The sequence below is a fragment of the Vulpes vulpes genome, chromosome 9, assembly GCF_048418805.1.
Source record: "Vulpes vulpes isolate BD-2025 chromosome 9, VulVul3, whole genome shotgun sequence".
Classification (NCBI taxonomy): Eukaryota; Metazoa; Chordata; class Mammalia; order Carnivora; family Canidae; genus Vulpes; species Vulpes vulpes.
The window spans coordinates 40,157,378-40,171,256 of NC_132788.1; the positions used below are offsets into that span (position 1 = coordinate 40,157,378).

Here is a 13,879-nt window from a genome sequence, read left to right on the forward strand (position 1 = left end):
CATAAAAACAAATGCCAGGTACACGATGATTCCATGTGCTGTTTTACACACGCGGAATGCTGTTCTGGGAAAATCTCTTTGGGTAACAGAAATAGTTCACAGCAAGAGCAGTAGGGCAGGTCCCCAAGTGTATCCAGTTGAACTTTAACAACCCCGGGGTGACGGGCACCGTGTCTTTGCAGTGGAAGAAACCTCATCTTACTTCTGACTCCCCCAAAAAGGAAATATGAATAGCCCCCTGTTGTCCAGAAGCCCTACTGATAATGTAAACAGGTCATTAACACACATTTTGTGTATGTTTTATAGCTGATGTTCTTACAATAAAGCTACAGAAAAGAAAATGTTAAGAAAATCCTAGGAGAAAATATGCTCACAGTACTATACTATATTTATCAAAAAAAAAAAAAAAAATCCGCTTACAAGTGGACCCACACAGCTCAAACCCGTGTTGTTCATGGGTCAACTCTTCTTCTAATTCAAAGACATTTGAGGCAAAAGGGAAAAAACACACTTAAAAACCCACAAGCACAAATAAACCAACTTTAATAGATATTATTTTATATTTATATAGCGCCTTCTTCAAGAACCTTAGATGCTTTACAGACATTATATCTAATTAATCCCCACAACAACCCTGTGAGGTAGGTATTACTCCCATTTTACAAGATAGGGAGACTGAAGCACAGAGAGGTTAAGTGACTTGCCCAAGGTCACACAGTTAAATTCACTGAAGAGCCAGGACCGGAACGCCTTAGCCTCCCAGCTCCCAGTTAAATACCTCATGAGAGAATCTTTAATGAAAAGTATCCTTAAAGAAAGTATCAAGAGTAGTATGTTATGAAAGTGAGGCCTTTCTACTGCCATCACGGAAAAAGAAAAAACCCGATACTGATGGTTAAGAGGCAACAAGACCCATATATTACACATTTCCTTTCTCCCCTTCTCCTGAAGTCTCATGGCCCCTGTCTTAAGCAATCTTCTAAAGGTAAAGTTTCCAAGACAGAAACCATACGACTTAGCAGTGAGACTTAATTTAGAATATTTACTTTCAGTTACGATAATTTATAGAAATTTTTATTCCAATATACAAAATATGGGACAGCCATCCCAACAAACATGTACATAGTTAGAGAGCAATCAGCCACCATTTACAACTTAACCCCGCCCTTCATTTCTGTCACAGTCAACCAACACACAACCTCACAATGCTTTCTAGATGGGTCACTTTTCTTACTAAATACCTGCACTTTTTTCCCCCAACCCTAACCCTATGTTTTTAAAGTATACTGAGTTTCTGATAAGCTTCAAAACATTTTATGTAGATGCAGCTGAACGAACAGTAAAAAGGAAATTGAGAACTATCACCCCACAGTCCCTCCCCTGACAAATCATACTATCAAACACGGTGTGGATGTGAACAGTGTGTGACTACCAAGGAACTCAATAAAAATGCTACAGCTTGCTTTAATATGAAATGTAACCTTGCCTTTTACTGTGTTTTTTAAAATGCAAAATGTAGAAACATGGTGCCGTATTCCAATGCTGGACCTCTATGCAAATGACTTCATCTATCTTTCTTATCCATGCTGTGGCCTGGCTCAAGCACAAACGGACTCAGCCTCACTTTACGTCTTTCTCTGTGCCAAAGGCTGTGGAAACACAGCCTGGAGTGCCAAGACAATTTGGTTTAAGCCCTCAAAATAAAAAATGTATCCACTTCCACGTCTGTGACCTTCCCCACATTCTCCGTCGTGATTCTCTGTGCAATGTTGCCATCAGGCAGGCTCCATAATTTGTATAAACCCCCTCCAGCCAGCATAAGGCTTTAAGCAACTCTAATCTTAAAAAGTAACTTGTCAAAATACATCATAATTTTCTCCCAGCACATCTTGTTTCAACAGCCCAATTAGCCAAGTGACCCTGTTAAAAGATCAGTTCATGGAACGAATAGGTGAAGTCATTTCCTGAGCTAAAAGATACAGATAATAAATGTTAATAAATAGCAGCAGACAAAAAAGTTTTTCGTTTTTTTTTTTCATATTCAACAGTGTTAGTAAAATAAGTTTAGAAAATTACAGCAATTAAAAAAAAGTTACTGCCTAAAAGGACTTAAAGGACATCCAAGGCCTGATCACTCTTCTGAATATGTATATTCAACTATTTCCTGCACGGTACAATGGGCCACCATCTGACAACTTACTGATGATGCATGGGAAAGTGTCAACCGCAATGGTTCACGTACATTTTACATCACACATATTACTTCTTAAAACTCCCAACAGAAGGAAGTCTTAACAAATGCCAGGTTTAATTTCTGAACACTCTTCCAGTAAGATCTGTAAAGATGAAGGGGTGGGGGGGAGAGAAAAGGACTTGCTCTGTGTGCTCCTGGTCTGCGTCACCAACACTTGATCCTGGGCGGGTTCGTGGCAGCCACACAGGCTGCTCGGGTTCTGACAGATCACTTCTTTCCAGGGTAGAGAATGACATTTGAAAAGAACGTAACTGCTATGACACGAGGTTTCCAAACATGGCCTCAACCTGAAACGTTAGAGTACTTAAGAATTCTAAAGACTGGTGCACCACTGAGCCAGAACTTCTTTTATTGTTCCAACTGTGACAGGGAATTTTTGATAGCTTTTTACTGTACTGAAATTAAAGCTGAATATTGATTTATAAACTATAACAAAAGGACAAATGTTTAGCCAGAGATATCAGTTCCTCCTGAAAAAGAATATTTACCTCCTCTTGTTGCAATTTTTCTTAAGGTATCCTACGATTTAAAATAGAGTTTAAAATTCACCTTAAAAATAGAAACAAACAGAAGGACTAGTTAAACTGACAAAAACTAATAAAAATATGCTCAAATTTACTGACAGAATCGTGGGCACTTCACACAATACTTAGACTCTACCAGTTTTAAGTAAAATAAATAAGAAAAAAATTATAATTACAAAGCCAGTCTTTCCCCTTGGGGAAACAAAAAGCCACTTCTGACCAATTGTTCCCTACATATACATATACTGTATATTATTATAAGCTTCTTCAGAGAAGCAAAACATATTTGTCTTCCTGACACTGGATTCTAGTTATCTATTAATTTTTACATCAGGAAGGCAACTCCAAGTGTTGGGCCCAAATGTAGTTCTGGTTTACGCTTGAAAAGACCACCAAATACTCCTTCTGTGTATCTGCAACACGGGCAAAGTTACACAGCGTGTTCAATCCTCTCCTTAAGTGATTAATACAACTTAGCACGGATTCCTAGTCTTTCTACTGCACCCCCAAGGAGTTCAAATCATTATTGGTGCAATTAACAAAGAGAAATGCATGTCAATTACTGGAAGGCTGTTTTACAAGAGGAGCTGCTATCTCTGATCTCACTTCCTTGTTGTGTGGAACTGCAGACAGCATGATACCTGAGCAAATAAATCAACTACCATGATAGGAAGAGCGTGTTAATCCACAGTCTTTGCTTTATTGTGTGCAAAGTGTGCTACTGCCCCCTGAGCTTCCTGCATTTCTCTTTTCTTGAAAAATCAGTGCTTGATCCTTTCCAAAATAACCAGAGAAGAAATGAGGCAGAAAGTATCTCTTCATCACGGTCCCTCTCAGTCCCGAGACTGATAGAAAAGGATGTAACCAGACTCAGAGTTCTTTGAGATATCTGATGTCAACCCGTAGAATTCTTCAATAGCTTGTGCATCTATTTTCTGTGAGGTAAAATGGAAACGTTAGTACAGAAATGAGCTCCTGGAACTGCTTTAGTTCAGTAAAATCTTCCACATTTCTTAGAATTGTGCTTTTTCCTTGTTTATTTTTTTTCTTGGTAATTATACACACACACACACACACACACACACACACGTTTGCCAACATACAGTATAACACCCAGTGCTCATCTCATCATGTGTCCTCCTTAGTGCCCGTCACCCAATTACCCAATCCCCTTATCCATCTCCCCTTCTGCGACCCTTCATTTGTTTATAAAACAGCTCTGCACAATAAGAAAGGCTTAAATTAAAAAGAATGGTCATGCCCATACACATTCTCACCAATGTTGAAGCAAACAGGGCTCTCATATACTGCTGGCAGAAACGGAGAATGGGACAGAGACTCTGGGGAAATGTTTAGCATTATCTTTTAAAGCTGAACATAAAGCTACCCTTTGATCTAACAATTCTATTCCTCAGTAATAGAATTACCTGAACTACATGAAACCTTCAATTCCCAACCATTTGTGACCTACAAAAATGGCTAGATGGCAATTTCGTATGGTCCTACCTAACGTACACCCAATAAAAATGAGTGTGTGTGTCCAACAAAAGACTTAGATCTGAGTGATCGAGGCAATTTATCGGTAATAGCAAGGGACAAAAAGGCACATTTCTACCTTGTTATATCCTTACAAGGCAACCAAAATGGACAGCTAGATACAAAAGAAGTCATACTGGAGAAGTCCGTTTATATTCAAACAGAGGTAAAATTAATCATAATGATCAAAAACAAAATACTGGGTTCAGGGAATGGTGGATAGAGGGGAGGAAAGCCATGAGAATTGACCAGGAAGAGGATGGGGGTGGTGGGGCTCAATAAAGAGTGTTGAAAATATACTCAGTCTTCATCTGGAGAGAGATTACTGTGTGTGTGTGTGTTTGTGTGGGTGTGTTCGTGCAGGTACACAGGGGTAAGCATGCATTCACATACAAAAAATTCAAGTGTTGCTTAAGATTTGTGTACTTTCTGTATATTATGGCTCAATAATTTTTTTTTAAACAATGAAAGATTGTTTTAAACTAGCTATCTTGTTGAGGGCTTTTGTTTTATTCTAAGCATTTTTAAGGTCACCTGACCATTCAAGCATGAGGTTTGGTTGTTGGGGAGTAAGAAGTAGGAATCTGACTGCAATCTGAAGACCTTGATATTTGTCCCATAATCGTCACCTGTCATATGAATGAGAAGCTGGGAGAAAGAAGAGTAAAATACACACATAACTTTGAAGAAAGATAAGAAATTCAGAAACTACTTACTTCTACAATGTCGTCATCAAACAACAACCAAAACTCATGACTCTTAACTATTGCAATATAATGACCTCGATTGGGACCACTAAAACAAAGAGAAAGGAAAGTTAATTTTATACAATGTTTATTAATACCATTCTTCTATGCCCTCAACTTCATGTTCTATAAAGTAGGATAATAACTGAAACTGACAAAAAATACCCCTTTATCTATTCTTCCCCAAAATATCAAGCTACATTGATGTGAACTGGCATTCAATTTTAAAATCAAGTAATTATTACTCTACTTTGAGATATAACTAGCATTCTATTTATATAAAGCTATGCTATTCAAATTATTTGTTGTATCTGTAATAATTATTTTTAAAATAGTTTTCAAATTTGTTTCTATGAAAAATTTAAATATATCTATTTTTTTAGCATTTTGAGGGAATGACAGGGGGCCAGAGCCCCCGAGCCAAACTATAGAACAACGCATGTAGAATTCTTTTTTCTGTCTTATTACCTTGGCCATAGTTTTTCTCTTGAGGAAAGAACATGCGATGCCTTAAAAAGCAGATATCAAATCTATAGTTCTAAAATCAAGCTTGACCTTCATAAACTTCTTTAAAAATAAATGACATTGTATAAGGATTATCAGTGCTATTTTTAAGTACCTCGATCTTAGCAACATTATTTGAATTGTCTCTGCATTTCATTTTAAACAATTCTGCAATAAATCTAGAAATGCATAAAAATGCAAGTGGGATTATTTCTAAAAAATACTTTGCTTTATAAAGGACATGGCAAAGATTTTAATCTCTCCCAGTTTATGTATGACTTATTATAAAAGCTTCTATATAATTCTTTATTAAGTTATATTTCTGTTGTAATTATTATAGAATTTGAGGTAATTTTTGATACAAATTGTGGTTTATGGTGAATATTATCTTAAAAGTAGCAACATTAGATAATAGAATAAGCAGCATCCTGTGTCTGTCTTGGCTCCTCTGATCCTGCTAGGTGAGACGAGTACCTTAGGTGACAAAATGACAAAAACAAGAATATAGAGGAAAATGCCTCAAAACTTTCTTTTAATGCTTTAAGGCTTTTAATGCTAAAACAAATCTTAAAAAAATAAGCTATAAATATGTATGTATATTTTCCCTGTTTCTATAGGGTTCCTCTAAGAATTTTTTTTTTTTTTTTTTTTAATTTGTAAGGTGGTGAACATGAAGAAAAATCCCAGAAAGGCTGAGGAACGGCACCTGAGAGAGAGGGAGACAAGTGGGCTGAGGGCTGGCAGGTATGAGACTGCAAAGGGGAGGAAGCATTCTCCTTTGGCAAAGAGGTAGTTTGAACAACAGACAAAAGTTAATTACAGAAACTATAATAAGATGAGGGAGGGCTGAAGCTAATAAATTTATACCTAAGAAAGCTGTGAATTAGGGATTTGCATCCTGAACAGAAAACATGCTCGGTTCAGTACATATGAATGCCTCCTGTATTGGTTGCTGTGGGGATTAGAAAGACACCAACAATGCCCGGCCCTGAAAACACTGTGACTACAGCAGAGAACCCTCCAAAAACACAATATAGGGCCAAATAGGATATAAGAGTAGAGCTGCAAGGGTCGTGCAACCGACATATCTCATCCAGCAAGAGAGGAGGTGGGAGGGAGAGGGCTGAGGAGTCACGGGGACCTGAGATGGGCTGCAAGGATCATACTTAATGATTCTGCAAGCACCTGCTAGAAATCTACTATGCCCTAGACATTAAGGAGAGAGAACGTGTAAGCTGGATTGGCACAGACTTATTAATGATGAGCATCCTCCAGAGTTGAAGGATGTGGCCAAAGCACACCCTTTATCCTTGCAAATGAAATATAACTATGAATAAATCTTATAAATAAAAAATAAGAAAGATCTGAAAATGTTATTTATCTTTTGTTAATGGACAAATTATTTCCTGTCTTAAGAAGTGTCTGTTCTCATAACGGAAAAAGACCTACAGAATGATAAATATAATAGAGTCTTAAAGCAGTAAGTAATGGCTAGCAGTGCGCAGCCAGCAGTTCTGTGAACACAGAGGCTTGGCACAAAATGGAGCCGGGCTGGACAGGACAGAAGAGCACCCAGGACATCCTCCAGAGAGGTTTAAAGGGCTGGGGAAGGGGAAAAGGCAGGGGGAATAACAGTGAGAGAAGGAGTGCGGCAGGGGGCTCTGGTTGTGATCAGGAATCTCAGAGTTCTGGCCTCCTGAGTAGAGCAATTCCAAAACTCTATCATTATCTAAGCAGACTGAAACTACTCACTGTTCCCGAATTTGAACATTAAAGAACCCTTAAAGAACTGAAAGGGCAACATGATGATGTTATTGTTATGCAAACGTAGCAGCAACTAAGTGATGTGCATTCCCCCTTTAAACCTACACCACAGCAAGGTCGTTAATTAATATTGTTTCCTTTTTAAACAAGTGAAAGCCGGCACTCAGGGAATTCTGTATGAAGTCATACCAGCCATAAATGGCAGGATCAGAACTGAAAGCCAGGTTTCTTGGACTCTAAAACCTCTGGGTTCAATCACTGCACCAAGGCTGTTTCCTCCATTCAGATGTCTCTACCCTTCCTTTAGAAAGAATGTTCCAAACATGGAAAAGGAAGATTACTGCTGAGGATGGGAGACTGGGAGGTAGGCCTGACAGGGACAGTGGAATTACAGCAAGGTGACCACCCTCCTGTGTCCTTACAGGTTCTGAACAGAAAGCTGGGAGGGACAGCTCAAGGTGAGAAAGTCAGGGACTTTTTTTTTCATTGGCTGTAACATCCTGTTGGTACAGCTTCCCCAAGCCATGGGGAAAAGAATGAGTGTCTCTTTTAAAATTATTACAGGAGGGCAGCCTGGGTGGCTCAGCGGTTTAGCGCCACCTTCAGCCCAGGGTGTGATCCTGGAGACCTGGGATCGAGTCCCATGTTGGGCTCCCTGCATGGAGCCTGCTTCTCCCTCTGCCTGTCTCTGCCTCTCTCTCTGTCTCTCATGAATAAAATCTTTAAAAAAAAAATTATTACAGGAAATTCTAAACAACCAATGAAGACTGCATTTTCCAAATATAAATTTTGATTGTGTGATGCTCCTGTAGTTTTGAGAATTTTTTGAGCTATTTTATAAATCCACATACACAGAATGACATATCATACTAAACTATCAGGAAATAAATATACTGACTGATAAAATAAAAAAACGTGTCTTTAAAGATGATTTCCAAAGCCATCTTAAATGTTTTCATAACCATGAACAATTAATCTCAGAAATAATTTATTTCGCAAAATCTATTTAGGCAGCATCATTTTTACCAACAAGAGGGAAAGAAAGAAGAAAAAAAGAAAAGAAAAAGAATAACAAAGAGGTCTTCAAGTTCCTTTATAGTACTATTTATAGAACAATAAAAATAAAATTTGGGCAATAATGTTTCAATATATAAAAGCTTAAGGAGGAAATAAGTATACTGTATCTGAAACACCCCATTTTGCAATCAAGTTACCCTGATACTGAAGCCCTGAAGGATAAGGAGGCCCGGAAGGTCCGCCCTGGAAGCACCTGGAACGATCCTGAACACCTGCCCCAATGGCCAGAGAGCCTCGCAGGCTCATCCCATGGATGCAGTTACCTTCCACAGTGAACCACCACGGCAACAAGGTCGTACATTCTGTCAGGATTGGTTGCATCGCCAGAGGTGTTAAACAGACGAAGTTCTAAAGGAAAAACTACCCGGTAAGACAGTTTTGTGTATCGATGAAGTTGATCCATGTATTTAAACCTCTTCAGGTGCAGAGCTAGAATCATGGGCAGTTTTTTAACTTTCATCCTATTCAAATAAACATGGAAACAAAATTTCATGAAAGGCATTCATACCACGTCCTTAAAAGAACTATCGAACTTTATGACTCCAGTAACAAACAGTTTTAACATTCGCTTTTAATAGCCCAGCACTGCCCACTTTTGCATAGTTCTACCAATTATTTTTCTATTGGCAAAGCGACATTCTAAACATCTTAAGACTACTCACTCTGCCCATCACCACCAAACGACATAATCTGATTTTGCACTCCATATGGCTTCAAAATAGACAGACTGGCATCAGTTTTTTGTTAAGAAATCCTTATTCTGAAATACAGATCCCTAAGGATAAGGCTAACTGCATACGATACCAATGATGGGTGGAGGAAAACCAATTCCTTGCAGCTGCTTAACTTCTTTGGATGTAAGACTGAAAGCCATTTGTTCTATCAGTCTATATAATTCATAATGGCTGTAGAATGGGGCATAATGAGAAAAAGCATTAAAGACTATTCCACGAACGGTGTTTGGCAGAGATAAGAAAGAACTCCATATTCAGAATAATGACTACATGTATTCTAGAAAGAGAGTTAAATAATCTGCAAATTTAGGAGATAAGTCTTTAACTATAAAACAACTGGTTATCCTCCACATTCTAAATAATCTTTATTGTACCCTTAAATGCCATTTCTTCCTGACATGACTTCTCTGCTCCTACTTTCCTAAAGAGTTTATTCTTCTGAAGGTTCAGCTCAAATGTTGTAACCCCTGGCATAAATAACTCCCCCATAAGCACTTCACAGAATCACTGTGTGTGTGTGTGTGTGTATATACACAGTTTATGACACTATAAAATATTTAGATTATGAGTCTTTCTCTTCTAGGATCTGAGATCTTGGCAGGTAGAAACCTTTTTTTTTTTTTTTTTTTTTTTCACTTTATTTCTCTATCAAGCAACATGCCTGGCACATGACAGATACTTGACAAATGTTGTGGAACTGAATTCTCTATGTGTTCAATGAAGCAAAACACTTTTCATAATTAAAAGATGAAATTTACTAAGCCATTGCCTCTAATGAAGTGAAAACAAGAACCATTCTATAGCACTACATTAAATCTGCATCCCACAAATCTTAAATGTGGTGGGCACCTTATTTTTGAGAAACATTTACTATTCTACCCTGGCCTTTGAAAAACATTAGCAAGAATAAGCATAAGCAGATAATCATTCCTATAAAGAAATCTAGCAGTAAGGATTCTTTATGGCCTTTGCCTCAGTAATTCCACTTTCAGAACTGAAATGTATCATCTCAAATGCAAGATTTCTGGAAAAAAAAATCACATCTAGAGTTATTTTATATTGTGAAAAACTGGGAAAATCCTAGATATAGGCATATCAAAGATATTGTGGGTTCAGTTCCAGACCACTACAGTAAACATCACAATAAGGCCAGTGAAATGAAATTTTTGGTTTTCCAGGACATACAAAAGTTAGATTTACGCTATACTGTAACTAATAAATGTGCAAAAGCATTATGTCCAGAAAAACAATGCAGATACCTTAATTTAAAGCTATCTCACTGCTAAAGAAAAAGTAAACCACCATCTAATCCTTTAACAAGTCATAATCTTTTTGCTGAAGAAGAGGATCTTGGCTCACTGTTGATGACTGTTGACTCATCAGGGTGGTGGCTGCTAAAGGCTGGGGTGGCTGCAGCAATTTCTTAAAAGACAACAATCAAGCTTGCCATCTTGACCCTCTCTTCCTTTCATGAACAATTTCTTTGTAGCATGGGATGCTGTTCGAGAGCATTTCATCCACAGAACTTCTTTCAACCTGAGAGTCCATCTTTCAAACCCTGCCGCTGTTTTATCAGCTAGGTTGATGTAATATCCTAAATCCTTTGTTGTCACTGCAACAATCTTCACAGCATCCTCACCAAGAGTAGATTCCATTTCAAGAAACCACTCTTTGTTCATCCATAAGCAGCAGCTCCTCATCCGTTTGAGTTTGATCATGAGATGGCAGCAATGTGGTCCCATCTTCAGGCCCCACTTCTAATTCCAGTTTTCTTGCTGTATCTAGCACATGTAGTTACTGCCTCCACTGACGTCCTGAACACCTCCCCTCCAAGTCCTCTGTGAGGGTGGGAACCAACTTCTTCCAAACTCCAAACAGAATGTTATTTTGACCTCTTCCCATTTTTCTTAATGGCATTCCATTTCCAGAAAGTTTTCCATTGACTGCCCAGATCCATCAGAGGGATCACTTTCTATGGCAGCTAGACTTATGAAATATATTTCTTGAAAGACTGGAAAATCAAAATAACTCCTTGATTCCTAGGCTGTGGAATAGATGCTGTGTCACAGGCAGGAAAACATTCATCTTGTTCATCTTCATCAGAGCTCTTGGGTGACCAGGTGCATTATCAATGAAGAAACAATATTTGAATCTTTTTTTTTTTCCCTGAGCAGCAGGTCTTTACAGTGGGCTTCAAATATTCAGTAAACCATGTTGTAAACAGATGTGCTGTCATCCAGGCTTTGTGGTCCCACTCATAGAGGACAGAATAGATTTTGCATCATTCTGAAAGGCCCTAGGATTTTCAGAATGGTCAATGTACACTGGCTTCAACTGAAGTCATCAGCTGCATTAGCTCCTAACCAGAGAGTCAGCCTGTCCTTTGAAGGCTTCTCTAGCTATGAAAGTCTTGATGGCATCATCTTCCAACAGAGAGTTGTTTTGTCTACATTGAAAATCTATTTTTCAGATTAGCCACCTTCATGAATTACCTTAGCTAGACCTTTTGGGTACCTCACTGCAGCTTCTACACCACCATTTTGCTACTTCACCCTGTACTTTGTTCTGGAGCTGGTTTCTTTCCTTAAACCTCAGGAACCAACCTCTGCCAGCTTCAAACTTTTCTTCTACAGCATCCTCACTTCTCTCAGCTCTCATAGAATGACAGAATTAAGGCCTTACTCTAGATTGGGCATTGGCTTAAAGGAACACTATGGCTGGTTTCCTCTTCTGTTCAGACCACTCGAACTTTCTCTGTATCAGCAAATAAAACTATTTCGCCTTCTTATCTATCATTCATGTGTTCACTGGAATAGCACTTATAATGCCCTTCAAGAACTTTTGCCTTTGCACTCACAACTTGGCTGACGTTTGGCACAAAAGACCCAGCTTTTACTCTGTCTCAGCTATCAACAGGTCTTCCTAAGCTTAATCATTTCTAGCTTTTGATTCAAATGTAAGAGACGTGACTTTTCCTTTCACTTCAGCACTTAGAGGCCACTGTAGGGTTACCAACTGGCCTAATTTCCATATTGTTGTGTCTTGGAGAACAGAGGCCAGAGGAAAGGAAAAGATGTGGAAGGATGGCCGGTGGATGGAGCAGTCAAATCACACATTTGTCAAGGAAGCTCATCATCATATACAGGCACTGTTTGTGGTACCCCCAAACAGCAAGAGATATGTAGCTGGATTCAGTTTGCTAATGTGTTGATTTTCACATCTTTGAAATATCACAAGAGGGGTATTACTGGTCTGTAATTTTCTTGTAATACCTTTGTCAGGTTTTGGTATCAGGTTTATGCTGGTCTTAAAAATGCATTGGTGATCATTCCCTCTTGTATGAAGGAGTTTGTATAAGATTTATTGTGCTTTGCTTTATTGCACTTCACAGATTACTGCCTGTTTTTTACAAGTTGAAGGTTTATGGCATCCCTGAGTCAAGCAAGTCTATTGATGCCCGTTTTCCAACATACAAACCTCACCTGGTGATGATATAACAGTTCTACTAGATAGAATGATGATTTTTTTCCTCATGTTTTTTCTAAAGACTAATAACTGTAAAAATGGGAAGATTCCTTTATATTTTAGCAAAGTAATAATAAATATGTAACAAGCATCTTAAAATATTAGCATAGCATATTTCTCCTGAAGATTTTGGACTGCTAGCCTCCAGAATCCTAATACATTTCTGCTGTTTATAATCCCCCCAGTCTACAGTGTTGTGTTCCAGCAGTCTCAAAGGACTGAGGCAGGGTATGTGTGCCAGGGGTGGTTGGGGATGTTGACTACAATGTGGCGACAAAATACTCACTGCTGACATGACACTAACCATGAGTAGGACCTGCACATGGAAGAGTAAGATATGGATCTAGTTATGAAAATGGAGCAAATGGGAAGAACTTGCCCTCAGAAATAAGAATCTCAATTACTACATCAGGGCAGCAGAGACAGTGGCCACGATAACTTGATGCTGAGTGGCCTGGGCACTGCAGAAGTCTTCCCCAATGCCTCATACAGAAAGCACTGGGCCTGGAAGTGGGTTAGGCTAAAGATGGCATCAAGGGAGCAAGGAGTGAAGAGAGGAAGGATGTGTAGCAGAAAATCAGTCAGGTTGGCTCAACTCCCAGTCCAGCCACTCATGATCAGATCCCCATCTAAGACAGAGAGGAGGGACAGAGGAGCACCACTCCAGCACCAATCCCACCCCAATGCCCAGATGACAGGAAAACACCACCTGAAACAAAGCCATCAAATCCTCTCATTTCAGTTCCCCAGGGACATCACTTCGCTTTTACCCATATGCTTTATCCACCCATTGGACAGCTTATGGTTGTTTCACCTACATTTACCAAGCTTTACCCATATGCTTTATCCACCCATTGGACAGCTTATGGTTGTTTTACCTACATTTACTAAGCTGGTATTTTTCCTGCACTGTGCTATATATAGTTCAAAAGGTGTGCTATATAAAAAGGAGTCTAGGCTATGTGCAGGTAAATTCTGTATATAGCTAGATAAAAAGATAAATTTATTTATCTATTATCTATTTATCTATTATTTATTTATCTATTCTGAGGGTCTCCTCAGAGTCTATAATATGAAGCATGAATAAATAATGAAGAGGAAACTTTATTATATAGCAAATTCAATTGATCATGGAATATTTATTTTATGGTAACATTTCCAGAAATCGTTCTTTGGTATTCCAAGACTGAAACCTTTGGTTTTGAAGACATTGTC

General features: G+C 38.5%; 1 protein-coding gene across 2 annotated transcripts in view; it reads right to left on the bottom strand.

The window, feature by feature from the left end:
* Window positions 1–526: 526 nt before the first annotated feature.
* Window positions 527–13,879, bottom strand: part of USP12 (ubiquitin specific peptidase 12) — an 88,614-nt gene continuing 75,261 nt past the window's right edge. For both annotated transcript variants that reach the window (XM_072719870.1, XM_025996696.2), the window contains 3 exons: window positions 8,669–8,866; window positions 5,031–5,109; window positions 527–3,713 (listed from right to left, as the gene is read on the bottom strand). In XM_072719870.1, the coding sequence (XP_072575971.1) occupies window positions 3,612–3,713; window positions 5,031–5,109; window positions 8,669–8,866 (379 nt within the window). In that variant the 3' untranslated portion in view covers window positions 527–3,611. The remainder of the gene's footprint in view (window positions 3,714–5,030; window positions 5,110–8,668; window positions 8,867–13,879) is intronic.